This window comes from Histoplasma capsulatum (assembly GCF_000150115.1).
Source record: "Histoplasma capsulatum G186AR genomic scaffold supercont2.5, whole genome shotgun sequence".
In the NCBI taxonomy this organism is placed as follows: domain Eukaryota; kingdom Fungi; phylum Ascomycota; class Eurotiomycetes; order Onygenales; family Ajellomycetaceae; genus Histoplasma; species Histoplasma capsulatum.
The window spans coordinates 1,476,258-1,502,041 of NW_025544805.1; the positions used below are offsets into that span (position 1 = coordinate 1,476,258).

Below are 25,784 nucleotides of genomic sequence, written 5' to 3' on the forward strand. Positions count from 1 at the left end.
CATAGTACCATTGTCATCTTACTCCCTCGCCCAGTGGCTGATCTCGTTGGCCGAGCCTTTTTGCTTTATCTTGACGCGGACCTTTGTCTGCCTCGTTACGTTTCGACTGATCCCTTGCTCAGCAACTCGCACGCTTTCTACCATATCACGCATCGCATCGCATCCATCACTTCGCATCGAAGATCCTATCGCTTCTGAAGCGTTGTTGGCTATCGGATTTAGATTCCGTTTGCTGGTCGTCTCATACGCTCCTGCGGTGATTTTCATTATTCTACAATTCCCCTCCTCGAGTCTTGTGCTCCCCACATAACCCAACATCGGAGCAAGTGGAAACCATCACGAAGGTGACTGAGAAGCTGGTATTACAAGGGCTTTTATCGGGAAAAGTGGTTAGAATCGCCCGTGAGTAACTTTTCTCCCAGAAAATTCAACCTGCAACGCCTCATACAATGCACCACAATCATCGCCATTGGAGACATGTTGCTCACCTCACCTGCACGTACCATTGGGCCTAAGGGCCAACCAACCACAAACCAAAGCCCCTTTTTTTGCTTAAAAAATCAACTCTGACAACTCACTCGTCCGGCTTTTCTCTTCTCTTCTTTGTCATTTCTGCTCCTGTCAAAATTGGGGGGAGAAAAATTTTTCCGCAATTCTTTTTACCTGCTGTAAACTGACGTCCCAATGTTTTCCAGGTACGCTTTACATTGGCAAGGCCAGAATAAATCCAACATGTCCAGTCCGGCGCCTCCAACCCCTGGGCGCAGTTCACCTCCGGACGCTCTTCCAACTGCCACTGAGAATGGTTCGGCTAACGCCAACTCTCAAACCGTAAGACGAACATCTCTAGGTTTCCTTCGTCGTTCAAAGTCGACCGAACCTCTCAGCGGGGATCGCAAAGCTTCGGGAGGAAGGATGAGCAAAAGGATGCAAAAGGAAATGGCTAAAGAAGAACTGTTGCGACGACAGCGCGAAGCTGGTGCTGTCGCGAAATATGCCCCTCGTCTGCCAGATTTGCCCGCTCCTCCCCAGCTGAAAACCTTTGGCGGTGAAAATGCTCGACAGATGAACACGACTGCTATTCCAAACCGCGGTGGGAGTTACATTGATCCAAGCGCACCCGCGTCCCCATATTCCGGCGTAGCTGGCGGAAGAGGTAGCGAGGTTATCGACCCGTACGCGAGAACAGAGAGCATGACACATCGTGGCCGATACAGCTATGCGAGCAGCGCAGTCAGCACTATCAATAGCCCACGGAGGGTGAGAAGACGCAAAGACCCAACCCCATACAAGTAAGTTTCCATTTAACTCTCTCCCCCTCACTGTTACATAACCCAAGAAAATCGACATACTAAATCACTCCTCTTAATAGCATTCTTGTAATCGGTGCTCGAAAATCTGGAAAGACTTCCTTTCTCAATTTCTTGCGTACCTCCCTCCAGCTTCCCCCGAAGAAACGCCCTACACGAGCTCCAGATGAATTCGAGGAGCCCGTGCAAATGTCAGCAGCTAATAACAATTTCACATCACATTACCTGGAGACTGAAATTGACGGAGAGCGCGTGGGGCTTACGCTGTGGGATTCACAGGGACTGGAGTCAAATGTTGTTGATCTGCAGCTTCGTGGGATCACATCCTTTTTAGAGAGTAAATTCGAAGAAACCTTTAACGAAGAGATGAAAGTAATTCGCGCACCGGGCGTGCGTGACACTCACATTCACTGCGCATTCCTCATCCTCGACCCTGCGCGACTGGATGCCAACATTGCCGCTGCGCAGGAATCCGTGGATGATCCAGAGAAATCTTCGAGTGTTCGTCTCATTGGGGGCCTCGATGAAAACCTGGATATCCAAGTTATCCGTACGATGCAAGGGATGACTACCGTTGTCCCAATAATCAGCAAAGCAGATACCATCACCACTGGCCACATGGCTTTCCTCAAGAAGACGGTATGGGAAAGCCTGAAGAAGGCTGGCTTGGATCCGCTGGAAGTCTTGACGCTTGAGGACCAGGATGATACGTCCTCATCTGATGGGTTTGACAGATTCGATGAGCAGGACGAGGACGATTTGAACCAACAGGAAGACGACGACGCTCAGATTCAAACCCAAACCGAAACGGATGCTGAAGCTAAAAGACCAACAACTGGCCGCCGCACCCCGGACTCAGACACGGTCCCCCTATCCCCACCCAACCCTCAGTCGCCCACATCCCGCCAGAACAACGGCGGGATTCGAAAATCCTCAACTTCTGTCTCAAGCATCAACGCGAACCTCAATGCAAACGGGGAATATCCGTTCCTACCGTTATCAATTCTCTCTCCCGATCCCTACTCTCTGGAAGATAACAATGGTCCCATTGGCCGCAAGTTTCCCTGGGGTTTTGCTGACCCTTACAACCCTGAGCACTGCGATTTTGTCAAGCTGAAGGACACCGTGTTTGGAGAATGGCGCGGGGAACTCCGCGAGGCTAGTCGGGAAGTGTGGTACGAAAGATGGAGAACTAGTCGTCTTAACAATAACGGTAATGGACCAAGTGGATCCTCGAGTAAAAATGGAGTTCGTGGTGGTTCTGGAAGGAGCGGTCGTGCCACTCGATAATTTTCTTTCTCTTTTGTTCTTCGTTGACTTCAAGTTGAATACGTGTGTGTGTGTGTGTGGGTGTGTGTGGGTGTGTGGGTGGGTGCGATTTCATTTTATGTGACAGGCTGCTGACCCGCAGACAATTTCTTTCTTCTTTCCTTCTTGCAGGTCTTGAAAATTACTCCACCGTTGCTGCGTTGTCGCGCGAATTTGAATCGAGAGATTGAGAGGGAAGGGAAAAAAAGGTTGCTTTGACTGGAAGGCTGTCTCGATCAAAATAAAAATATAAAAAAAGGAGTTAAAAAAAAAAAATAAAAACCAAAGAAGATAAAGAAAGCAGAGAGATAGAGGCAATTGTGTACAGCCAGCATTCTGCTGTGCTGCCTTCCATTATCCAAAGGGCTAGCTAACTCTGTCTTCTCTCCTTTCTTCGAACAGCTTGTGTAAGATGATGGATATATTTTTTCTACTCGCTTGTTGTTCTCCTTTCCCTTCTGCTTCTTCCTTCATCTACTGTTTTTTCAATGCTCTAACACAACGTTATATCCCACAATCTTGCTTTCACTTGTCCTATTCATTTTGTTTCATTGGCTTCTTTTTCCATATATTGCTTCATCCCACCTCTTGTCCTATCTCCATTTTCCCCAGTGCTTTTCTCATCGAGGTGGCCCCTATTTTATTTAGTTCTTTTCACTTACCGCCGCCGATCAAGGCTTGTATGTTTTAAACATGAAATTCTACTTCAATCTTCCATGTTCCCTCTTTCTCCTTAATTATTCCCCCATCCCTCATTTCCTCCTCTTACTGAAACCTTTTCCAATTCCCTTTCTTTCTCCACGCCCAGCGCCTTTTTAATGGATCAAAACGTCCCTTTGTGATAGCCTGCCATTTATTTCCTTTTCACTATTTTCTTTTTGTGTTAGAATGCCAGCAGGCAATCTCGCTATTAAATTTAAATTAAATCATTATTTTGTTTTTGACAAGGACTTTTCAATCTGATTGTTATGTTCCATTTCATTCCCAGTCCACTGCTCCAGTGCAATAAAACTCTCAATTGGCGTAGCTTCGCTCGCACCATCTTTATCTCCCTGTTTTGTATTCACTTAATTCTATGAAATTTTGTCTTCTTCTACTTCCACAGACTAATTATTGAAAAAAAAACTCTATTCGTCCCTTTCCATCTGCTTTTTTTTTTTTTTTTAATTTACTTTCTTATTTACTGGACTTTCCATTCGCCAATTTGATAGTAAACTGAATGATAGTGTTGGTTTCGTCAAGTTCAAGCTTCTTTTTAAAAGAGGAAAAGAAACAACAATACATAGCTATTTCGATTTTTCGAGTCGGGAATCCTTGTACTACATAATGAGTTGCTCATGGTACTACCTCGTTTATAAACGTTTCATCGATATATACATAGGTAATGTTGCGACCAGGAGTCACACCTGATTTTTGTCTGAGGACTCTCGCCGCCAGAATAAATCCACAATCATCATCGGCGAATGTTATGTTGAACTACAGAAAAAACACCCCTGTCCACGAACTCCAAAAGCTGTTGATAACCTCCCATCTAACCTGAATTCAACAATCTACCAAAGCAAGGAGCCAGCGGCTACAGCTCCATGATATCATCAAGTGAATAATGGGGGTCGATTTTGCCATCCTCTGCTTGTTTCATCTTAATGGGGTAAATTGCGTCCATCTTGTTCCGCTCTTCCTGGTCCAGATACTGTAATCGGTCCTCAAGGGACGTGAATTCCCCGTAGTAAGTCTTGTCAATGAACGTCCAGTATATCTTATCAAACATGGAGCTAAACCGTGCTGCCAGACACACCCAGAACAGGCCGTTATCCAAAGACTCGCCCATGCGTGGCGACAGCCTCTGAGACTCGAGCAACGTGCCATCCGATATCATGTCTGATTCGGCCCCCCGTAAAGCATCAAGGAAAAGATGAAAACGCGGCTTATAGCGAGTTAAGAACTCCATGAGATCGGATTCCCAATCTTCTGGAGCCTGCAGGAGAAGCCACCATGGAGCCACGGAGCTAAATTCAGTGGGGGCCACGTAGGTATACTCCCAGTCTATAGCTGCCGCAATACGGAAATTTTTTAAGTCCACCAGCACGTTTGAGGGGCGGAAATCGTCACAGTAGAGCTGGAACGGTCCTTCATGGAATTGAATGCGCTGAACTACTTTGCTGAATAGGCAGCGGGCGACAAATTTTTTGCGACAGTCTGCTTCATCAGTGATCGCGTCGTTTCGCTGGGTAAGGAAGTGCAACATGTGCTGTGTGGCGAGAGACTTGAAGTAATCAGCGGCCGTTTCAAATATGGCGTCTGGGTGTGGCAAGACATGAGGAGGACTGTTGGCAGATGTTGATAGCTCATTCATATTAAATGTAAATGGCCTTCTAGAGACTGTAAATTCTCCATCTGGACCTTCCGTTAACGAGCCGATCTTGGGGAACTTGGCCTTGGACAGCTCAAGGATAAGCTTGGCCATCTCTTGGTAAGCTCTCCGTAGGCCTCGTTCGCTTATCTCTGGGTTCAGGACAGGTCGACCTTCCACCCTGGGAACTTTGAGAACGTTGGAGAGCGGGACTCCCTCGATATAGGTCAAGATGATGTACGGTCCCGTCCATGTCTTCCCAGAACCATGTACCTCGGGGACAGGAATCGTAGTGTGCCGCCGGAGATATTGGATAACTGCAACTTCATTGGCGACTTTCTCTGCACGGAAGATTGTTCGACCAAGAGAGCTGAACCGAACAATGACTTCAGGGATATCATCGTAGAACTGAACTCGGTAGCACACATTGAAGGCACCGGTTTCCCACTGACATGCCAGCTTAGCTCTGCGGCCGAGATGCTCGGAGGCGAGATTCATAGCAAGATTTTCAGGGGAGGTTGCAAGCAGCTGCTTCACCCATTTTGCGAAAACGCCGTCCAGCTGATCCTCGGCGATATGGTCAAACAGCATGGCGACTGCGTGGCGCCACAGGGCAGGTAGGCAAGAGTATTTTGACGTAAAGCACAACAGGAGAAAATAGGACACAACCAGAACACAGACAGTCTCCGAGATCCCGTGAAATGCAAGAGGCAAGAGAGTGGATGCTGATAAAGAGCGGAGGAGGTTGCACTGAAGCCCCTTAATACCAGTACAGACCAGGTTTTTTCCCAGTTCCATAAGATTTCACATCCAAGGACTACAACCCACAGTACAGGACCTGCGACTTGAAGTTAAGAACCCCTTGTTGTTTGTGATTATCGCTGAGTGGTACGGCCCTTTCATTTATCTTATGCTCATCTCTTTGTCCACCTGTTTCTTCTTGTCAGCTACTATGACTTCAGTCGAATCTGTTACACGGTCATATTGGGGTACTTTTCCAAACCCGGGCGCTTAAGACTTAAGTAACTCCTTAGATCGCGGCGGCCATCGGGGTGCTCCTCTCGTACAATTGAACTGACCAAGAAACTAAACTCCGCCGCTGTTTTGACAATACTGTTCTCGGTCAGCCTCTCAAGGGTCGAGATGCAGTGCCCAACTCAACGGCAGCTTATTCCGACCTGCTATTTGCCCATCCTCCACTCTGTTGAAAAAGCTACTATGCCTACATGCTACCTTGGGATTATGTGTGGCATGGGAGGGGAAAGTTAGGCTAACTTCGAATGGCCAATCTGTCAAAAGTTGTCTGCTTCCTAATGCCTTGCCTGCTATAAAAGCCTCTCCATCCCTTGGTTCAAGCTGATACTCTCCTGCATTCCCGACCTTACTCCCAGCTGTAAAGCAGCCAAATTCATGATACGCACACAAAGAGCTCCTTGGCGATTTGAAGCGGTCAACAGAACGAGATAGGATAGGTGGGACACCTGATTTCATTGGGTATGGAGCAATCCTAGACTAGGCTCACGGGGCCTCTAAAGATTATGATGAACAACACCGAGCTAAACGAGATGTACGGTGATAAAAGGTACAGACAGCTTTGCCACAAGGACCATGAAGCGGGGGAGTGGCATCCCGCATAGCTTGCTCAATAGGCGGCTGGGAGGTGTATGGAAACATAGTTCTTTGGCATCGTATCTGCTCTGCCGGCTTGCTAACATGGATACATACATACACCCATACACTTCAGCGTTGCAATACATGCATACATACGTTGTCTCTATCCACTATGTACAAGCCTGTTCCGGCTCTCCATTCCCCGAGTAGCCGGCCTGATTATTATTTATTTATAAGGAACGCACAAACCGCTCTGTTTATATTAAGCGAAGAGTTTCTTTGATCAGCCTGTTTCCTGTACAGCTATCTGAGCATCTAAAGTGGATGAATGCTTCATAGGGTGGGGGGATGAGATTGTTTCTTTCTTGGGTCTTTGAACAAATGTCTTGTTATGGCATTCAGCCGCTTAGGAGATGAAGAAGAATCCTAACTTACGAAACGGTTACATCTGCATCCCTCCTCCCAACATTTTCCGCCCCTTTGGGCGCATGTTCCGGTACACTGTAATGGGGTCAAAATCACCATTTAAGGTTTGTTATCGGTTAGCTTTTGCAAGGGCTTTTTAACTGATCCGCTCATGCGCCGGTGAATTAAATGTGGACGTAGATTGGGGACGATGGAAATAGGCCTGGGGGAATGGAGTTGTGAGACATGGGTAAAGAAGTATAAAAAGTTACAACATGTGTGCGGGGATTCAAGACATCCCGCGAGACATTGGGAGACATTGGCGTGGCAGCCACTGTGACCAGGAGGTTTACGAACATCACGCAGAGGGCCCAGGCAGGTTTCATGATTTGATTTGGACTGGTTTGAACGGTTAGGACTTTTGATCATTCAGATAATGATGAGGTAGAAGGACGAGGGAAAGGGAAAAATGGGAATGTGCTTGAGAGGCGGATGGCTCCTCGATGTTTAAGATATGCGAAGGCTGGCCTGGTGGTAATTTGCTTCTGAGATTGAAAATCGCCAAGTGGAAGAACGGAGGGGAGGGAATGGACTCACTGATAACAAGACGCAACTCGACGACTTGCTTCTTTGTACCAAGTCGAACTTTCTCGATGGTGGGCTCTAGACTGTTAAGTTGGTTGGCTGGAACACGTACCTTGCATAAACAGGTTGTGATCGGTCGGGCTTCAAAGCCAAAGATTCTTTGTATGCATGTATGCCAGTGCGTACTGTATATACGTAAGTGCTGAATGAAGTAGAGAGGTGTTGTCCGGAGAACCCTCTGCATTCCACCTCAAATGAGAAACTTAAACGTCTGTATGTCATCGCTCTACCTGGTGGCATTTCAAAAATCATTGTTTCATGAAACTCGACCCGAGGACCAATGTGCGGAGGGCTTCATGTTGGATGTGAAGGTATGACCTTCAGCCCCAACAAGACACATGCGAGATGCACTTCTTAAGGAGTGGCTGAATCTCTTCTTCCATCCCTTGTTGGGTCATTCAAGCCATTGCGGCCAATAGGCCTTGTATGTACATGTACATACATGGCTCACTTGTTGTGGGATGCGCCTCGGTTTTGGGTGTCGATCCTCTTTGAGAAGTGGATTTGGCTGTCCGAAATGAGTGGCTGATATAGTGATATGCAGAGATATGCGCCTGAAATGCATATGTATAGTTGGTCATGCCAGACCTGTTTAACGCCTGCATACCAATCGGGAGAAAATGGAATCAAGGCAACCAAAAGTGCTTGGGCGAAATTTAAAATTCGAGCGCGGGCTAAGCGCGACTAATAATAGCTCTAAAAATGTACTGTACACATAAAAATCGACTTTGATGCGATGTATAAATGATATCTTTCTCTCCAAGGGCTTGCACAAAAATCAGTCCGAGAATATTTTTGGACGAACTTGCCAACATCCTTTCATTAAATGTGACAATGGAATCCCCATAGAATTTAACTGGAACCTTTGTTAACGTGCTAGGCTGTTTGTCGCAGTCTAGAGCTGAGCGACGGATATTGGCTGATGGTAAATTCGGACTTTGAACACATATTACTTCCGATTGATTAACGCGAGCAAACACTGAAAGTTTGCACCGTTCGTTAAAGGTCATTTTGTTGACTGTGTTTCTTAGGGCCTCAGAGATCTTTCAAAAATAGGGCCCGTCGTAGACGTGGGAGCGTGTGCGATTGTGATACGGAGACAAAAATAGCAGTCTTTCACGGGGCTTAAAAATGAGGACGTGGAGGGAAAAGAAGAACACAAAAAAAAGTTGATTCGAATGAAGTCAAAGAATGAAATGCGAGTTAACACAGTTGGTAACGGTGGAATGATAACACAAAAAAAAAAGTTGAAGGGAGAAACAGTGTTGGCACTGCCTGCACATACTTACCAACACGCTTCTTTTCAACTCAGCATTCCCATGTATCCCGAACTGGTCCCATACTAAGCTGCAGCGGTAAATCTAGACACCAGGCGCGCGGAAATTGCATGCCCCATTTCTTCATGAGCTCTTTTAGCTCCTCCTCCCGCCCCGGCACCACATTGACAAATATCCGATCACCATGGGACGGAGGTTCTGAGTGTACCGCCCCCTCATCGTCCCCAACGCGGAAAAATGTACACTCTCCCGGACCCGCCTGTACGTATCCGTGGTCTCGGAATTCTTCAGCTAAACGCAGGCGCACCGATTCCGCAGCTGTGGCGCACCCGACACATCGAACAGGCGCACAGAGGTGTTTCTTACTTTCATCGCGGACTGACTGTTTTATTCGGTTGTGGATGGAGCGTGTGCGGGCAGGGGAGGTTAAGAAGAGTGTGCTGGGGCCTAGCAGAGTTGTAGCGAGTTTCCACTTCGTTTCACGTAGCTTGGTGATGGGGTCCTCGTCGCCCTTGCTATAAAACAGGTCATCGGTATGCCATCGCGGCATATCAAATTCTTCTGTTCCTCTAGAAGCCTTGATCGTGAGCCAGTAGTGGGAGAGGTTGTTTTTGAGGAGGAATTCGTTGGCGAAGCTGATAAACTGGGTGAGAGCGGGAAGGATGGAGCCATTTACGGTTTGTTCGGACCACGTGTAGAATGAGGGCGGAGGATTTTGGAGCGGTAGATTCAGTAGTGGTCCGCAGTACGTCCATGATGACGATAGTTTGAGGGTGATGCCAGCGGTGGGCGAGGTTTGTGAAGGAGAAATGTACGGCATCACCGTAAAAGCCGCGTGAGCCTCGACGTCCAGGTCTGCTTCGTTAGTGCGTGAATTTGTCATTATTCAGGACGGTTAGGTTGCTTTTGATATTTGCTCTCTTGGTTTGAGGAGTTGAATAAATTAGCTGGAGTAAAATAGTAAGTTTATTTATTCCCGACGAAGGCCACCAACAACAGGAAGACCGTAGAGGAGAGTTGGAAGAGGAGTTGGACAAATCGAGGCGCCGTTAGCACCATCGCTACTAGTAATCATGAGAAACAAGATAGCAGCCAGGGGCTTCTCCAAGGACTAGCATGTTTGGTGCTCGATCGCATCCATGTACCCTGTAATCCTGCCGCTACGTGGAGGTTATTTCAAGCATACGCTGCGTACAGAGTAGGAATTCTTGTGGCATGTTGGACGGGAATAGACTAAAATATTATGTAGCCAGACATCGGACATAGCTTGATTTGAGAAGCATAAAGTCGGTGAGCAGCCATGACATTTGTGTATTTGGACGTGGACATGCTTCGATACGATCTCGATAGTGGTGGTTCGGATAAGATTAAACCAACTTTAATCTGGTTCTAAGTTTGGGCACAGGAGAGAGTAATTTTTACCTTTTTGATTTCGAAGTATGGTGGCATGAAAGCAAAATGAACCGAACGACAAAGCTATATAACCTGACTAAATCGCAGATATAGGATAAATTCCCGGGGAGAAGGTCGTAGGTGGCCAGCGGTTTTTACAGACTGCCCAGTGAAATTTCAACACATTCAGATACATATATATAACGGAAATAACACAGAATAGATAGGGACTCAAACTGATTGATGAAATTACGAAAATATAAAAACCGTCATCCAGGGCCCAAGGAGTCATCAATAAGCAATCATCATAACCATAACCATAACAATGACAATAAACCAACGATATTGTTTCGAGACTACACAGTTCCGTTAGCAATATGAACTCTGGAGCTCTTGACCAACCCAATACAAAACTCCGCCCAGTCTTTGTGGACACCGTTGATAACCTCTCGGTCGATGGCATCCTCAACGGATTGCTTATAGCGTCTTTTGTACTCTGACTTGACATGTTCAAGGTGGTTAGGCTCCCAGTGCATGCGGACTAGTCGCGAAATCAGCAACTCGGCACGTTCGCGACCTGTGCCTGATTCTGAAATTGCTTGGTGGAGAAGGAGGGCATCCCGCATCGGGCGATTAAGCGCTCCGTTGAGAACATGTACAAGGGTTTCGCCCTATGGAAGAGGTATTGTTAGCGATGTTTTGTTGCCCATGAAAGATGAGCGGGGGGTTTGGCACTTACGACTAAATTTTGTGACTTGGTTATCATTTCTTTCGCGAAGTTTTTGTGGTAAGTATCTTCATAAACATGCAAAACCTCACGGAGATGCGTATCCCCCCTGACGATGATAATTTGTATCATCGCCGTCTCTCCCCCTTCTCGCGAAATTAGAGCGCGGTGGAGATCGCGCATGTCGTCGCGAACAAGGGTTTTGTCGAGAGGGGCTGAATTGGATTGCCGCCGCTCTTCGAGCGCTAACAGGATCGCAGCGCGAAACTTGTCTGCCCTGAGCTCAGCTTTCATGCACTTTTCAAGATCATCTCCGTACCGCTTGTCGCGGAAACACTTTTTAATCTCGCGAATTTCAGCATTAGTCCGGCCGATAAGAGACTCGATGAGAAGCTCCCGGCGCAACGAGTTTGATCGGTACCAGAAATTGGCCCAGTGTGCCTCAGATTCCCACCTACCTAATGCTGTCGCGTAGCAAACTTTGCCGAAATTTCCTGGGACTTGCACCTTGATTTGTTTAGCTATATTGATTCCCTTGCCGCCTACTTTAGCGATATTTTTATATTCAGTACGGAGGGCGAGTAGATCGTCCGAAGAAAGATACGGGAGAACATCTATCAAAGGTTTGGGGTCTACGTGGGAATGGCGTAGGGAGGCTTTCAATTCCTTCGCGTCGGGTTTCGGATCGTAGAAGGATACTTTCTTCTTGACGTTCGCAGGCGCAATTAGTTTTATGTCCGCACCCAGCATTGACGACTTGCTCTTTGTCTTGCTGCTGTCGTCGTCCTTCGTGGATTTACTTTTCCTGGATCTGCCTAACTCCGAGCCTGAGATTGCGCCACTATCTAACGGCTCCAGATCTGATAAGCCTTCATCCAAATACGAAGGAACGGATGTTGGCCATGGCATGGGCGAGATGCTCTGATATGTGCCTTTATAAGCCTCGAGAAGTGGGCTGGCAGGAGGTCGACTTGCATCCGGAAAGCTACCGGGTAGAGCCATATGACCATTGGAAGTGGAAATGGACAAGCCGTGCGGGCGTTCGGCCGATTTCTTCGGTTTAATTTCAACATATGTTGGATCAGGAACTTGGGAGTATGGTTTGACGAATTGGTTTTTAGAGCTCTGTGTGTATGGCTTGGTGGACTTTGAGACGTATTTGATATTGTGGTCAGGCTGCGCATATTGGAATTGGGCTGGCTGGGCATAATATTGGTGCGGGTCTGGAGCTTCCTCCGTCGAGTATTGGCGCTGATGACCAGAATCGGTTGGTATAGTTGCTGTAGGGAGTGGCCCGGCCCCACTCGATCGCGGTATTGGCATATTGGCATATTGTTGTGCGTTATATCCAGCGTGAGATGTTGACGGATACTGATTCGGAGGGATTGGGGCGTGTGGTACATGGGACGGATCGACCGTCGAATAAGTAGTGGCAGGAATTGGCATAGGGCGTTGCGCAGATGTGACAGGATTGTTGAACTCAGGTGGAGGCACAAACCCGGGGCGTTCGCATTCTGGAACTTCCGCCCAATCAACCGGGTTTTGATGTTTGCTCCCATACTGTCTCGCTCCAGGGTCATCTGGGTGATTTTGGCGAAGTTCAGAGGGTTGTGCATAGCGGTAAGTTTCAGGTTTCGCATAGCTTGGATGCTCTCTTGAATCGTAATCGCGGCGAGAGGGATGGTTGGGGGACTCTTCTCCACGAAGTTTAGCTAAGGCACGGCCATATTTGAGCGAACCCCCAGTTGAACCTGAATCAGGTTGTTTTGCAGAAGATGTATATTTTTCCCGCAGACGTTCGTAACTAGGAGCAGAGGGGGTATAAGGTCCATCTCCGTAGGCCAATGCATCGTCCTCCGAATCGGTGACGGAATCGTCCGAATACGACTCGTACTTTGAAGGGTTTGAACTCTGGGTTCTTGAGTGTTGCCGGTCACGATCTGAGTCGTAACGGTATTTGTAAGATTTTGGAGGTTCTGCTGTGCTGGTGCGTTTCCGTGGCCCTTCTTCTTCGTCTGACATATAGTAGCCAGGAGGCTGTGGCTGTGGATGTGGTTGATACTGCCGATTAGGCTTCTCAGAGCGTCGATATTTGTCATCTTCAGCATGGTAGCCATAATACTTTCTGCTGGACCGTGAGCTAGCATACAGGGTCTCCTCCTCCGAGTCAGGATGATAGTACTTTTTGGAGGATCGTCCAGTCTTTTCTCTCGGAGGTGACGGTGCCCGAGTCTCTCTACTGCGCGAGTGTTCCCGAATCCGTCCACTGGGGGACTTGGATCGGGTGCGAGGTCGCGAGTCGTGGACACGGAGAGAAGCCATTTCGGCAAGGCTGGATATAGGTATAGTAAGCCTAGAGCGTCTTAACGCGGACTAGGAGAAGATAGTGACAGCTTTGAATGGGAGGAGAATGGCAACAGAAGCTCAAGTACGTCTCAACTGACGGTTCATCACACAAAGATGAAGACGCGACAACAAGCAATGGGCTGAAGATGAATCAACGGCGCAAAGCCTTGGGGTTAGATTGTGTGCCTTTTGCCGAATTGAGCGAATGCGCCTGGGGGAACGGGGAACCTGGAAACTTTAAAGTTGAGCCGCATGACTAATCACGCTCCCAGCCTTTTCTCGACAGTCTAACCACAAACAGACTAGTGTTATGGGGCCAAAATTTAAGCTTCAATGTTGTTTGTTTTTCAGCCGCGAGCTTCCACATAAATTGGATCCCCAGATTTAAAAAGGTTTGGGGTATACTATGAATGCCCTGTTGGTCTGAAATAGTGACCTTCCTTAGGAATAACTTTCAGTAGACGATCGGTACGCTTGGGTTCAATTCATCGCGCGAACTAACCCTATAGTGATTGACTCTGAGGTTTTGAGATGCCAGGAACGGAACTTTCTTGATATCTCCTTGGGTCGAATCAGGGCGTTGAACGTTTTAGGGGCTAGGACAACCTGACTTTGTTCCTTTGTCCATTTACCTCAACGCTCAATTGGGCGTTGTCCATGTCACCGTTTTCTTTCATATTGCCACGGAACATATCGTGCTCGAGAAGTACCCAGAATAGGAGGCTGACCGGGGCCCTGATATAGAACAAAAATTCAAATGTCGTTCCGAAGTTGGAAGGCTGTAATTACTGGAGTATATATGCGGTGACCTACGCAGCCAACGTACGCGGGAGGGGAGAGTTGTAAAAAACTGGGAAGACTTGGGCTGTATATATGATGGTTTTTTTCTGATACAATACCTGGAAAGAGGAAGACACTTAAAATGCTTCCTCTGTAGCGTGTCTGTAGGGAAAATTTCTGAGAGTTTGGATTGGTGTCCACGATGAAACTATGCAGATAGGTGCTGAAAAGTTCAGCTCGGCACTAAACAATCCTCCTACTTGTGTGAGGGCGCTTGTAAATGCCTTGGTATGGATGTGTTATGGGCCAACCTTCTCATCAAACACATGCAGAGAGTTGAGGTTGAATGTTCCTAGATGCAAGGAGGATGCTTCAAGATATATATGCATATATGCTACGGCGAGTTTTTAAGGAATATGAATGTGTAAGAATAATGCAGGGCAAAATTGGGAATCAACATACGATAATGGAATGGATACAAGTAGTCTCTAAAATTTGAGGAACCCAAGTAAGAGGAGAAAATGAAGAAAGAAAAGGACATCAGCCTTATTCGAATTTTCAATGCCACACACAAAAGTAAGCAGAAACCAGGGGGTATCATTAAGTTGAAAACCAGAATACTGAAATCCCAGCCCACTAGAACGCCAACGAAGAAAGCTCACTTCAACACCTTCAAGCTTCTTAGAGATATTGTTTGTTTGCTGCAACATTAAAAACAATACGTTTTGAATACTGAAAGGGGGAAGGACAACTGTGAAACAGACGGGAATTGGGAATTTTTGTTTTTTGCAGTGGCAACCTGATTTTCCACATTACAACGAAATGGAATCAATCAATCCCCTTCAGGCAAATCTTCAAAGATTGTAACCCCCATTTCTCGTAATTTGCGTTTATCATCAGTTTTGAGAGGAACTCTTTCGAAGTTTTCAGGAAGTGGTTGGCCGGTTCTAAATGAAAAAGAGTGTTCATAGATTAGCATTGGAGAATGTAGTTCGAGCCGCTGGCTTATTAAAAAAACAAGATAGTAGAGCATACTTGTAGAAATCGACAGCCATCTGTCTCGCTTTATCTTTCAGATTCACCTGATCTCGAATGCTCAACTGCGGGTTCTCCAGGCTGTCATCAACTTGTTTGATTTTCGCCCACTTAGGTCCGTGTCTGACAATCAAGAGCTTAAGCTGATTACACTCATCTACGGACCATGGGATCCTACCACCACCAGGCTTCCGCACCCGTCGGCTAATTTCAGGAGCAGTGCTGGCTGGAGTTTTACTCTCCACGGCGTTCATAAGCTCTAGTGATCTAGACGCTACGCGACTACCTTGTCGGCCTCCAAGGCTTTGTGGTTGTCTTGGGGGCGTGGCCAATGGGCGGGGTTGTGTCCTAGGAGATGATGTTCCAATTCGTCGTCGCTTCCGATGAACCTGCAGTGCCGCAATGGATTTCCGGTTTTTCTCAACTAGGGTACTTCGGGTGTCTGTTTCGAAGCTTTCCTCGTCAGATGGCTGGATAGTTTCCTTCTCCTGCCCTTCGTTTTGCTCTACTTCGGAGGCCTGTCGTTTCCGGGAACGGCCATTCAAGCGGCTTCTGCCAGATGATGATTGGCTGGAACCAACCGGGGATAATCTGTGAGCATCAGCTTGTCGATCAATAAAAGCCACCGGCGGTGTCTTGAAACTTGGTCTTTGCCGTTGAGGAAAAATTGCAAGTCGTTGCCGTTCAGCTATCTTGACGATTTCGGATGGTGATGGGTGGGGCGATACATTCTTCAGTGGTTGTCGTGTTCGCTGTCCCGGGCTAACGTCTTGATTCAATTTCTGAACGCTAGCGTTTTGAGATTCGTTAGGCCTTCTGGGGAATGCTCCGCTATCGCTGACCTGTGGAGTCGAATCACGAGCCGTTGCAACGATTTCTGTTTGTGGACTTTCCGAAGGTTGATCAACCCCTACACTACTGGGAACCTGAGCAGAGCCAGCCACAGAAGAACCAATCCGGGCCTGAAGATTCACCAAGTGAGATATAACGGCCTTAGACTTGAAAATCCTATTAAAATTAAATTCCAGTGAGCGCTCTGGAGCTTCCAGTTGCGATGATAATCAGAGGGGGAGGTTGTAATGATAATGTGATAGATAGAGGTTTTGCTGCATAAAATACACAAGACTTACTCTTTTCCAACAGAGAACATTGACTTCCTGGTAATCGCGGATCCCGTACCTTGCGGTTTCTGAACATCGGCCTTTTCGGCGCCTACCTTGTCGGCGGCCGAAGGGGCCGGATTTGTCGATTCGTGAATGGACGAGATACCTTGTTGATCGAGGCTTGACCTGCGATCAGCTTCGATTTGTAATGTCTCAACAGCTTCGTCAAGAGATGCTTGGCTTCCCAATTGCTCATCAATTTCATTTGCCCTCATGCGGATCCACTTGCATGCTTGGGCAACGAACTCCGACCAAGGAAACAAAGATTCCAGTTTGTCACAGTGAGCGAACGTGCTGGTCTCATCCTCGTCAAAACACTTTCGAATCGACTCCATCCGCTCAAGAACTTCATCGTGGAACTCCTCGGGGATGCTGCCCCACTCATCCTGTAGGCCATTAATTTCCCAGCCTAGTAACCTTTCAAACTTGTCACCATTTTTCACGAACGAGGTGAAAACAGTTTCCAGTACTACATCCGGAGCAAATTCAACACCGGGAGCTTTCCCCCCTGATCGGAGTTCCGCAATGACACGTTGGGTGCGGATTTCTAGACCCAATTGAAATGTTTCTGCTAGGAGACCGCTTCGCCCTGGTTTTGTAATTTGATCATCTCCTGGAGGGGAGAAGGAACTCAGGAAGGATTTCGGAAATGATTCGTCAAGGTATGAAAGGTGATAGTCCGAGAAAGGACCAATGTTCTCACGCAAAGGGATAAGATCGAATGCAAACTGGGCAAGGTTGGCTTTCTGAATGAATTCATCCGGATGCCATGGAATGTGTTTCAGGGATGGAAATATGTTTACTATAGCCTGGACGATGATGAAATGCTGGCCGCCAAAGTACTTCTGCTGGGTTTCAAAGGTCTCCCGTATACGTCTGATCCTTGTTCTAAAGGTAGCGTTTTTAAGACTCCTAAGAATAGTGGTAAGGGAAAAGGCCTGTGGAGTTAGTATTCGCAGAGCGTTCTTTGCAGAAGTATATAGGTCGGGCAATGCCTCGATCATGATACTGGGATCCAATTCTCGTGATTCATGCTCAGAATCAGTAGCGAGAAGGGTTGTCCCAGTAACATTGAAATGGTCAACAGGTGATTCAGGAACAGATCGTTCGCTGCGCCTCGAGGTTTGCCTCGTAAGGTTTGTATTAAAGCTGCCAGTAGCATTCGCAGGAGGACTTTCAAAAACAGGTGACAACTCTAGCGGTGGAAAATTGTAAGTTACATCTTATTCCGTTCAAAAATAGACAGATACTCTTATTCCCAAGCCTTCCAGGTAAGGCCACGACGGCAACATGTTCAAGACCAATCTCATTCACTGGTCAATCTTGGAAAACGCCATAGTCTGAACGAGCTGCTAAGAGGTTTAACGAGAATGTAAGGGACAAAACCAACCATTGTTGCCAGACTTCGACCGTAACTTTCCACCTCGATTGCTCCTAGTTGGAGTATAGGACGGTTCGTTCTCAAAATTACCCGCGCTCACCGAAGTGGCAACAGATTTCGAGGGAGAAGCAGGCGCATCATCTCTACTGCGACTCCGTGTTTGTCGAGTGGAGCGACGCAAGTTTGGTGGTGGTTGTTTGGGTTCGCTTTTTCGCTGGGCGCGATCTGATCTTGCTCGCGCAGTGGCTGGCATCTTCCACGAGCCAGCAACGGCGTAATTCCAATGACTGAGGCTATCAAAGCAATGAGTACTAATGCCAAAGAGGATGAGATGATATTCTTGTGTTGATGGCGAGTTTTCGAGACGCGTTCTGTTCTCACGGAATAACCCTAAGCTAACCCCAACGGGTAACCCTAAGCAACCCTAACCCTAACCCTAGAATTGGGGAACAGCCCTGCGACCATCGATGTACGGTGACAACAAGACGAGGATGTGCCTCGAGTGTCCGGGCTGGGTTGCTGTCCTAAATTTGTTAGTATATTATCAAATGACTACGGCTAAATTGTATCACAATTGAAGGCATTGCGAATATTTTTATAAGCTTAGCATACGGTATACCTAGCTGAAGCCTGATTGAGGCACTAAATAGAACACCCCATCTAAAATACACACATTTTCTACTCTATCCATATCACAGATATTAGGAACAATACACCTTTGAATGATCTGTGGTTTGCTCGCATATTAACTCGCTTCAATCGTAATTCTTAATCCTAACTATAACTACCACCTCTAACCCGTGTATACTATTCCTGCTCTAGTTAATTTAATTAGGGTGCATTAGTAATATCCACCAACGTTTGAAGCTTCAACGTCAACGTTCCTTCGATCCGCGCCCCAGACTGCTCTTATCAACAGGGCGTTTTTGTTTTGAAGCCTTACTGATAGCATATATGACATTCTTTTCCACCGCTGTTTTTGTTCTGTTTATTATTGTTGATGAGATTGCGTTTGTTCCTTTTCGGAGCCGTTCCTCCTTAAAAAATACATCCTTCTGCAACACGAGTTCTGAACCTCGACGCCTATAATATCTCGCCTTCTAATTCTCGATTCAACGATTGTCGGTTGCCATTGTCGCCCGAGTGGATTCGGCACCTCTCTCGCTGCTGTTTAATAATTTAGTGCCTAGGGCCCCATTTCATCCTCTGTATATACAAATTACCATGAGGATCACATTATTCCCCTCTCCTTTCCTCCTCCTTGCCTTCACAGGCATCACGTCCACATTGGCCGATCCATTACCGGACTCCAAACTGCTTCCTAATTCGAAACCGCTGGCTATCAATGATGTCGGCATCCGCGATTCCTCACTTTCGCTCCATCCTCCGGATAAAAGATCGCCGAAAGCTAGACCACTTGCTGATGTACCATTTGATGGGAAGGACGGGAAACCACATGCAGGACCTTGGGTTGAGACGAGTGCAGGCCGGGATCGTAAAAAGGCGAAAGAATCCTTGGATGAGGAGGTGTTGAAACCCGATTCGACTGATCCCACATCAGAACATTTTGGACCAGATGGAAAACCAATCCCCACTTCAAACGATGGGGTGATGGATGATCCGCACCGGGAAACGCCAAAGGAGGGAACAACGGGAACAGGGGGCGGAGTCTCGGAGAAAAACAAGGCATCTAGCCCTGGGGCTGCAAAGATGCCAGATCCGCCCAAGGACGTCCCCCCATTACCGCACAGCGAGCAGCAGAAGATTGGACATGACGAGCCTGAAATGGAGGCAGAAGGCGATGTTTCGGACAATACAATGCTAGGGGTAAGGAGTGAGAAGTCTGAGCGATCAATACATATGCTAATTTTGTTCCCCTCGTCGTGAATAGAAACCACAAGATCTCCCGGAGTCACCACATAGTGTCCCCCCGCCCGCTCATCCTGGCAGTCCTAATGATGATCCTCTTGACTTTGGCTATCGGGGTTCTCCATTAGACCAAACTCATGGCAAAGGTTCGGAAAGGTCTAAGGATGCTATGCAGCCAGTTCATTCGTTCTTCCTTTCCCTCACCATGATCCTTGTTTCAGAAGTGGGAGATAAAACATTCCTTGTAGCGGCTCTTATGGCTATGCGCCATCCACGCATGATTGTCTTTTCGGCAGCTTTCACCGCTCTCATCGCAATGACAGTACTATCCGCTATACTTGGCCATGCTGTCCCTACCCTCATTTCGAAATCATTCACCAACATTTTGGCTGCGACTCTTTTTCTCGTTTTTGGTTTGAAGATGGCCGTCGAAGCGAAGAAGATGGCACCTGATGAAGGTGTGGGTGAGGAGATGAAAGAGGTCGAGATGGAGCTGGAAGAGAAGGAACATCAGCAACGACGACTGGCCCGACGGCGATCTATTAGCCCCTATGCACTCGAAGCTGGTCGTGGCCCGCGTAAAAGCCGTTCCTCGAACCACCGCCTCCCATCACCTGAAAGCAATTCCTCATTGTCATCTCGAGGCAGTTCTCCGTCCCGTGGTACCTCTCTATCAAACATGGTGGTTGGTGTAAACAATTTGTGCTCGCTTCTACTGAGCCCCGCATGGGTCCAGACGTTTGTCATGACCTTTCTCGGAGAATGGGGTGATCGAAGCCAGTTTGCTACTATTGCCATGGCTGCCGGCCAGGATTACTGGTGGGTTATGTGTGGTGCAGTTACGGGTCATGGAATCTGTACAACAGCAGCAGTAATTGGGGGGCGGGCAATCGCTGGAAAAGTTAGCATGCGGGTTGGTAAGTATCATATCACATCTGTTAAAACACAACCATGCCGCTTGTAAAGACTAATAATGGTGCTCGTTTTGTTTAACAGTTACTTTTGGTGGCGCTGTAGCGTTTTTGATTTTCGGCATTATATATTTCTTCGAAGCTCTCCGCTAATTTTATATCGACCGTCGCGCATGCCTCATGTTATCGAGCCCACGGCAGATACAATTTATATTCTTCATTGTTTCTATTAAAAACGCCCTTTACACCTCGAAACTTGAAACGACCATACGGCATAAAATGAACGCGGTTGCATCTGCTATATCTTGGCGTCCTGGGATTACAGTTGCGCATTCCCCTTAATACAATTTTTTCTTTCCCCTTTTGTGGCACGCTTCTAATACTTCAGGTATTTTGTTTTGACCTTAATTTTTTCTTCCTTGTATTATTTCCGCGGTGATGCACCGCTAACTTGGACTTTCTTGGCTGTCTATATTTACTTTCTTCTTTCTTTCTTGCTTCCTTTGGGCTCGTGAAAAAGAATCCCTTTATAGATTTCTTGCTTCCATATCCCTCCAACGGAGAATAAGCAAGTTATCATCTGACATCTAGATGGGATTCTGCTATTTTGACGGTAATCAACTCACATGCTGGCGTGGCCTATTTTTCTTCCTTGCCTTCTTGCAAGAGTATATTATTTAACCCATTTTAATATATCTATTTATTTTTCTTTTTTGGTCTTTGCTTGCAAGTATTTTCTCCCTTGTTTGAAAAAAGATGCTCCATGGCAGCCCGTTTCTTTCTCTATTTCTTCTGCTATGAAAATATCCTATGTCTTGTAATATATATTCATGCCATATCAAATGGCTGGTATCTATGACAAAAGTCATCATCATCAATTGCCTAGTGCGCGGTGTTGTTGCAGGACAAAATTATTTTTGTCTCTATGGTATTCTTTCACTCCTCTTATAATGTTTGCCAAGTTATCCTCATTGGTTGAGGTTTGTTCCCCTTTGTGTTCCCAAAGCAACCAGAGGTTCTTGGTTTTCAAAGCAACCCAAGTGAGTATAGAAACCACCCAATTTCTTGCGGGTTGTTCACTGTGCATTTCCCTTGAATACTCTCACTTGCACACAAGAGCATTTCCTGCCCGAGAGCGTGATTAAATCCTTCCATCCAAGCACCATTTCAATCATGACACTCCTAGTTTCATTTCTAAAATCATACTCGGCACTCATCAACACAGTCTCTCTGTTGTTGTGTTGTTTTGTTTACACCTGCTTCAAGCTGCATGCCTGGTTTATGACCTACGACGTGTCTCAACCTTCTACTTCGGCCAATGCACGTCGTATATCATTTTTACCCACAGTCAATCAACGGAAATCGCGTACAAAACACAAGTTGAAAAGGAGAAGCTCATCCAGTTACAATCGACTCCAACGAAGGAAAAGAAGAGCCTTGCGCTGGTGCCTTGAGAACAGAGACAAAAGAAATCCAAAAGGAAGAGGAGACACGATGCCAAAACCTTCTTTCTTCAAGCGCCGCCGGCAATCAACCCCAAACCCAGCCAAGATAGATGAAGACAAAATCCTGGACACCGAAATCACCCAAGTAACCCGAGACCGCAAGCGTGAGACAGCAATCACTTTCAACGTGTTCTATGGGAAACCGGATCTGTCCCGCAAGCTCCTTAAGCACGTCGCTTTCACTGACAATGCTGCCATACACACGGAATTTTTCGAACAGTGTGGCAGACCCGTGTTGGTGCAGGCTGGGAAAAAGAAAGGTAAAGGCAAAGGCAAAGGGAAGGGGAAGGGCAAGGGAAAGGGAAAATCCGAAATGAATCATGCTTCTCATCCAAGCCAAAGTGTGGAAAGCGGGTTGCCGCAGTTTCAGGAGTTAGCATATTTGGCTGCGGGTTTCAATGAGGAGATTTTGAAGTTGTGTGATGGGGGTTGTGCTGGATGTGGCAGCAGTAGTGGCGAAGGAACCGATGGTTATGGAGGCAAAGGGAAAGGAAAGGCACGTGAGGTGGGTGCTATGGTGTATCGTCCACTTTGTTGTTCGTTGGATGGTTATGAGATGTTAAAGGATGGGGTTTGGATGCGTAGGCTTATGATGGCTATTGCGCGTTTGGTAGAGGAATTTGAGACGTATGAGATGGCTAAGAAGGCTATTGGTATTGTGGAGAAAACTGAAGGCATGAGTGATGAGGAGATGCATCCATTTGTGAATATGCTGGCGGTGCCTGTCTGCGAACCGGATGGGGAGTGTCAGAACATCGTGGAGAAGGCTATCGACTCATTTGTGCAGGGAATTCTGAAAGGTTTGGAAAATGGTCAAAGGAGATATAGTGCTAAGTTCCTATCAACCAAAAGCGCAGCGATTGACTACAGTGTCTGGGAGGATGACATGGATCGGAGTGACGGCGATGCCAAGGACAACGACGATGGTACTGACGATGATACAGAGAACGAGCAAGCCTCCCCGAAGAAACGCGATAGAGCTTCTCTTTCACGTCATATGAGTCTGGAGAACATGCAACCAGTTCGTCTTGTCGTGTTTTGCGGCATTCCCATCGTCGATCCCAAAGAAGCACCCAGTCACGGCCGCCTGAACATGTTCCTTTTCACCTCCAACTGGCCTACAGAGATGGTTACTGGTTACAGAGATCCAGACCAGCACGAGTACGAGTGCTACCAACGCATCGCAGCATTTCATGAACAAGCCATGCTGGACGCAGCGGATCTCCGCTGTGCCATCTGCCCTGGAACCGCAACGAAGGCAACTTCCCTCTTCCACTCCCCTATTTCATTCAAACGAGACCGCAATACCTCCAGCTCCAGTCTTCAGATTCTCCGCGACATCGTCATGAAGCTGGCCAAATATGTAGGTGGTAACTGGAAGTACCCTGACACTACCGCCGCGCTGGGACTGGATGGGTTCCCTAATATCACCGACTTCGTCGTGCCCATCTGCCAGAGAGACTCCGTGTGCGAGAAGACTGCACTAGTCACAGCGCAGGCGTTTTTGCATATGTATTTGCCAGAGGGTGTTATTCCTCTGTACCCGGACCTGTATCCCACGACAGACTTTGCACGTGTTTGGAAGAAAGAGAAATTTGGGAGAAACCCCAAGCTTATGTCGAAAATGCTCGGGACTGGGCTGATGAGCGATGCGATTCATGAAAACCATGAATTCCAAGAACAGGGGAATGCTGCTAAGGTAGCTGTTAACATCCCTAATGCGAAAATCTCTCAGAAGCTGCCTTTAAAAGGCAACAGGCAAAAAACAGGTCTTCGACGGCTAGACAGTCGAAGACTTCCGCTTGGCTGTTGAGAATGGAGCGACCTGGGATCAGCTCAAGGAGCTCTGCTTCGAAAAGCTTAGGATCGTGATCGATTTCCGGCCTCCTGTGACGCCAATGATGCTGGCCACGTCTCCTACTTCGCCTGTCGCTGCTAGTACACCATCTGGGAGCTTCCAGGGAGGAGTGTTGGAGCGTGGAGAATTGACTTCTAACTTCGGATCTAGTTTTGGCTACCCGAGCTCTGCTACGACTTCATGGTCATCCGCGGGCCTGGTTACTCGAGGGGACGATGGGTATTTTACAGTGAAGAAAGCATGATGTGTGCGCATGTGTGTCTGTGTCCGTGTATATGTATGTGTGTATGTAGGTTGCTTTGTTCATTCTTTTCATTTCTTCTTTGTTCTTTTGTTTGATATTGTTCATTGTAAATTGTAAGATGTAATAGTACATGTATGTGTTACAGAATCCCCCTTTCCAAGTATCAAATAAGTACAGATATAGGAATACATACACAAAAAGGACAGTAAAAAAAAATTAAAAAAAATAAAAATCAGAGAAAGAATAGAAATGAAAGACCTCTCTGCTTCCGGGCGGTGCTGCCTCTACCCCCAACACAGCCCATTCGCTTCCAGATTCACCCTTGAATAACATCTGGGATATCCATCACATACTCCCTACGGTCAATATCAAGATCACTCTCACTGAAAGCAGCACCTCGACCTCGCCTACTTCCATTCCCATCTACATTCGCATTCGCATTCGCATTCGCAATTCCATTCCCAAATCCCTCTGCGCCACCTCCCCCGCCTCGACGACCAAAAAAACGAAAGCGAGGCTCCTCACCCCGCTCAACCTCATACATATGAACATCGATATGGTCAAAGCGCACGGTCTTGTTCTTCTTCGCCTTCTTTTCCTTCTTCCTCCTCTTCTTATTCCTTTCCTGAGAATTCTCGCGTTCGGAGTGTACGGAGCTTGATGACCTCCCACTCTTGCTAGAAGCTTTACTTCCCGGCCCGCCACTCTCATCCACGTAGCCATCCCATCTCTCAGGCTCAGGTTCTGCTTCCCGATCACCAAGCGCGGAATGGATAGTATATATGTCACCCGCAACGACCGGCGGGTTTGTTGGCGACATCTGTTTGGAGGGTGGTAGAAGCGGGCTGGTATCATTTCGGGCCGAGGAGTCGCTGAGCGTTAGGATTACGTTTCGCGATGTGTTGGCCCGGGTGTCTGATTGGGAGGTATACTGGCGGTATAATTCCTCTTGTCGCAGGTCGCTGTCGTCTGCAGCTACTTTAAGAATTGACCTTCTTTGCGACGGGCGGAGGGTGGAGTGGGGTTTTGCGCGGGTTGGGGAGGAATGGACAGGAGAGGGAGATGGGGATATGGGAGTGCTGGGGTGGATTATGGTTGGGATTGGAAGGTCTGTGTTTCTTGTCGGGGTTCTACAGGGGGAATCGGAGGGTTTTCGTTTTACTGAAGCTGGGAGTTTGCATATATTGTTATTGTTGCTGTTTCTGCTTATTCTGGTGCGAAGATTGATTGCTTGGCTGGCAGTGGCCTCGGAAGTGATGGATGGTAAAGTGGCTGCAGATTTGGTTGCTCCATAACGGGTAGCGAATGCAGATGCAAAGTATTTAGATGGCCATGACGACTTATGGCCATCTGGGTTGGGGAAATTTTGCGAGTCCGTTTGTTGGCTACCATGTTGCGGACTGTCCCTCTCTATCATTTCAGCCTGAGGTGGAGAATTTCCATTTGCCTGTGGGGGTGTTTTCCGTTGAAGGATATTTGGAAGATAGAAGCCAGCCATTTCACTTGCATCGGGAGGCATACGCGATAGTGTATTATTCAACCTTGTATAATTTGAGAAACCATAAGTTTGATGGCGTGATATATATGTAGATATATGTGTGCTGGAGGGGGGAATCTGTGGTATATGTATGTTATGCGCAAGGGAGAGTGATCGGGAATGGGAACTG

General features: G+C 47.2%; 11 protein-coding genes across 11 annotated transcripts; 3 read left to right on the forward strand and 8 right to left on the reverse strand.

Moving 5' to 3' along the window:
* Nucleotides 1–18: 18 nt before the first annotated feature.
* HCBG_04453 (uncharacterized protein) lies at nucleotides 19–318 on the reverse strand (the record flags this gene model as incomplete). The annotated part of the gene is made up of 1 exon (XM_045431502.1): nucleotides 19–318. The coding sequence occupies one exon, from the start codon at nucleotides 316–318 to the stop codon at nucleotides 19–21; it is 300 nt and encodes a 99-aa protein (XP_045288056.1).
* HCBG_04454 (uncharacterized protein) lies at nucleotides 213–2,600 on the forward strand (the record flags this gene model as incomplete). The annotated part of the gene is made up of 3 exons (XM_045431503.1): nucleotides 213–402; nucleotides 696–1,292; nucleotides 1,373–2,600. 2 exons carry the CDS (start codon nucleotides 733–735, stop codon nucleotides 2,598–2,600), a joined length of 1,788 nt encoding a protein of 595 aa, XP_045288055.1.
* Nucleotides 2,601–4,191: 1,591 nt separating this feature from the next.
* HCBG_04455 (phosphotransferase enzyme family protein) lies at nucleotides 4,192–5,559 on the reverse strand (the record flags this gene model as incomplete). The annotated part of the gene is made up of 1 exon (XM_045431504.1): nucleotides 4,192–5,559. The coding sequence occupies one exon, from the start codon at nucleotides 5,557–5,559 to the stop codon at nucleotides 4,192–4,194; it is 1,368 nt and encodes a 455-aa protein (XP_045288057.1).
* A 312-nt stretch (nucleotides 5,560–5,871) lies between these two features.
* Nucleotides 5,872–6,459, reverse strand: HCBG_04456 (uncharacterized protein; the record flags this gene model as incomplete). Its single annotated transcript, XM_045431505.1, has 3 exons — nucleotides 5,872–5,898; nucleotides 6,048–6,067; nucleotides 6,195–6,459. 3 exons carry the CDS (start codon nucleotides 6,457–6,459, stop codon nucleotides 5,872–5,874), a joined length of 312 nt encoding a protein of 103 aa, XP_045288058.1.
* Nucleotides 6,460–7,010: 551 nt separating this feature from the next.
* Nucleotides 7,011–8,234, reverse strand: HCBG_04457 (uncharacterized protein; the record flags this gene model as incomplete). Its single annotated transcript, XM_045431506.1, has 4 exons — nucleotides 7,011–7,080; nucleotides 7,342–7,383; nucleotides 7,682–7,754; nucleotides 8,072–8,234. The coding sequence occupies 4 exons, from the start codon at nucleotides 8,232–8,234 to the stop codon at nucleotides 7,011–7,013; spliced, it is 348 nt and encodes a 115-aa protein (XP_045288059.1).
* Nucleotides 8,235–8,937: 703 nt separating this feature from the next.
* On the reverse strand, nucleotides 8,938–9,789 carry HCBG_04458 (uncharacterized protein; the record flags this gene model as incomplete). The annotated part of the gene is made up of 1 exon (XM_045431507.1): nucleotides 8,938–9,789. One exon carries the CDS (start codon nucleotides 9,787–9,789, stop codon nucleotides 8,938–8,940), a length of 852 nt encoding a protein of 283 aa, XP_045288060.1.
* A 514-nt stretch (nucleotides 9,790–10,303) lies between these two features.
* On the reverse strand, nucleotides 10,304–13,347 carry HCBG_04459 (annexin; the record flags this gene model as incomplete). Its single annotated transcript, XM_045431508.1, has 2 exons — nucleotides 10,304–10,969; nucleotides 11,038–13,347. 2 exons carry the CDS (start codon nucleotides 13,345–13,347, stop codon nucleotides 10,655–10,657), a joined length of 2,625 nt encoding a protein of 874 aa, XP_045288061.1.
* A 1,239-nt stretch (nucleotides 13,348–14,586) lies between these two features.
* Nucleotides 14,587–17,983, reverse strand: HCBG_04460 (uncharacterized protein; the record flags this gene model as incomplete). Its single annotated transcript, XM_045431509.1, has 4 exons — nucleotides 14,587–15,098; nucleotides 15,187–16,194; nucleotides 16,317–17,544; nucleotides 17,740–17,983. The coding sequence occupies 4 exons, from the start codon at nucleotides 17,981–17,983 to the stop codon at nucleotides 14,984–14,986; spliced, it is 2,595 nt and encodes an 864-aa protein (XP_045288062.1).
* A 971-nt stretch (nucleotides 17,984–18,954) lies between these two features.
* On the forward strand, nucleotides 18,955–20,663 carry HCBG_04461 (uncharacterized protein; the record flags this gene model as incomplete). The annotated part of the gene is made up of 3 exons (XM_045431510.1): nucleotides 18,955–19,557; nucleotides 19,622–20,516; nucleotides 20,596–20,663. The coding sequence occupies 3 exons, from the start codon at nucleotides 18,955–18,957 to the stop codon at nucleotides 20,661–20,663; spliced, it is 1,566 nt and encodes a 521-aa protein (XP_045288063.1).
* Nucleotides 20,664–22,004: 1,341 nt separating this feature from the next.
* On the forward strand, nucleotides 22,005–23,828 carry HCBG_04462 (uncharacterized protein; the record flags this gene model as incomplete). The annotated part of the gene is made up of 1 exon (XM_045431511.1): nucleotides 22,005–23,828. The coding sequence occupies one exon, from the start codon at nucleotides 22,005–22,007 to the stop codon at nucleotides 23,826–23,828; it is 1,824 nt and encodes a 607-aa protein (XP_045288064.1).
* Nucleotides 23,829–24,433: 605 nt separating this feature from the next.
* Nucleotides 24,434–25,636, reverse strand: HCBG_04463 (uncharacterized protein; the record flags this gene model as incomplete). Its single annotated transcript, XM_045431512.1, has 1 exon — nucleotides 24,434–25,636. The coding sequence occupies one exon, from the start codon at nucleotides 25,634–25,636 to the stop codon at nucleotides 24,434–24,436; it is 1,203 nt and encodes a 400-aa protein (XP_045288065.1).
* Between the last annotated feature and the right edge of the window lie 148 nt (nucleotides 25,637–25,784).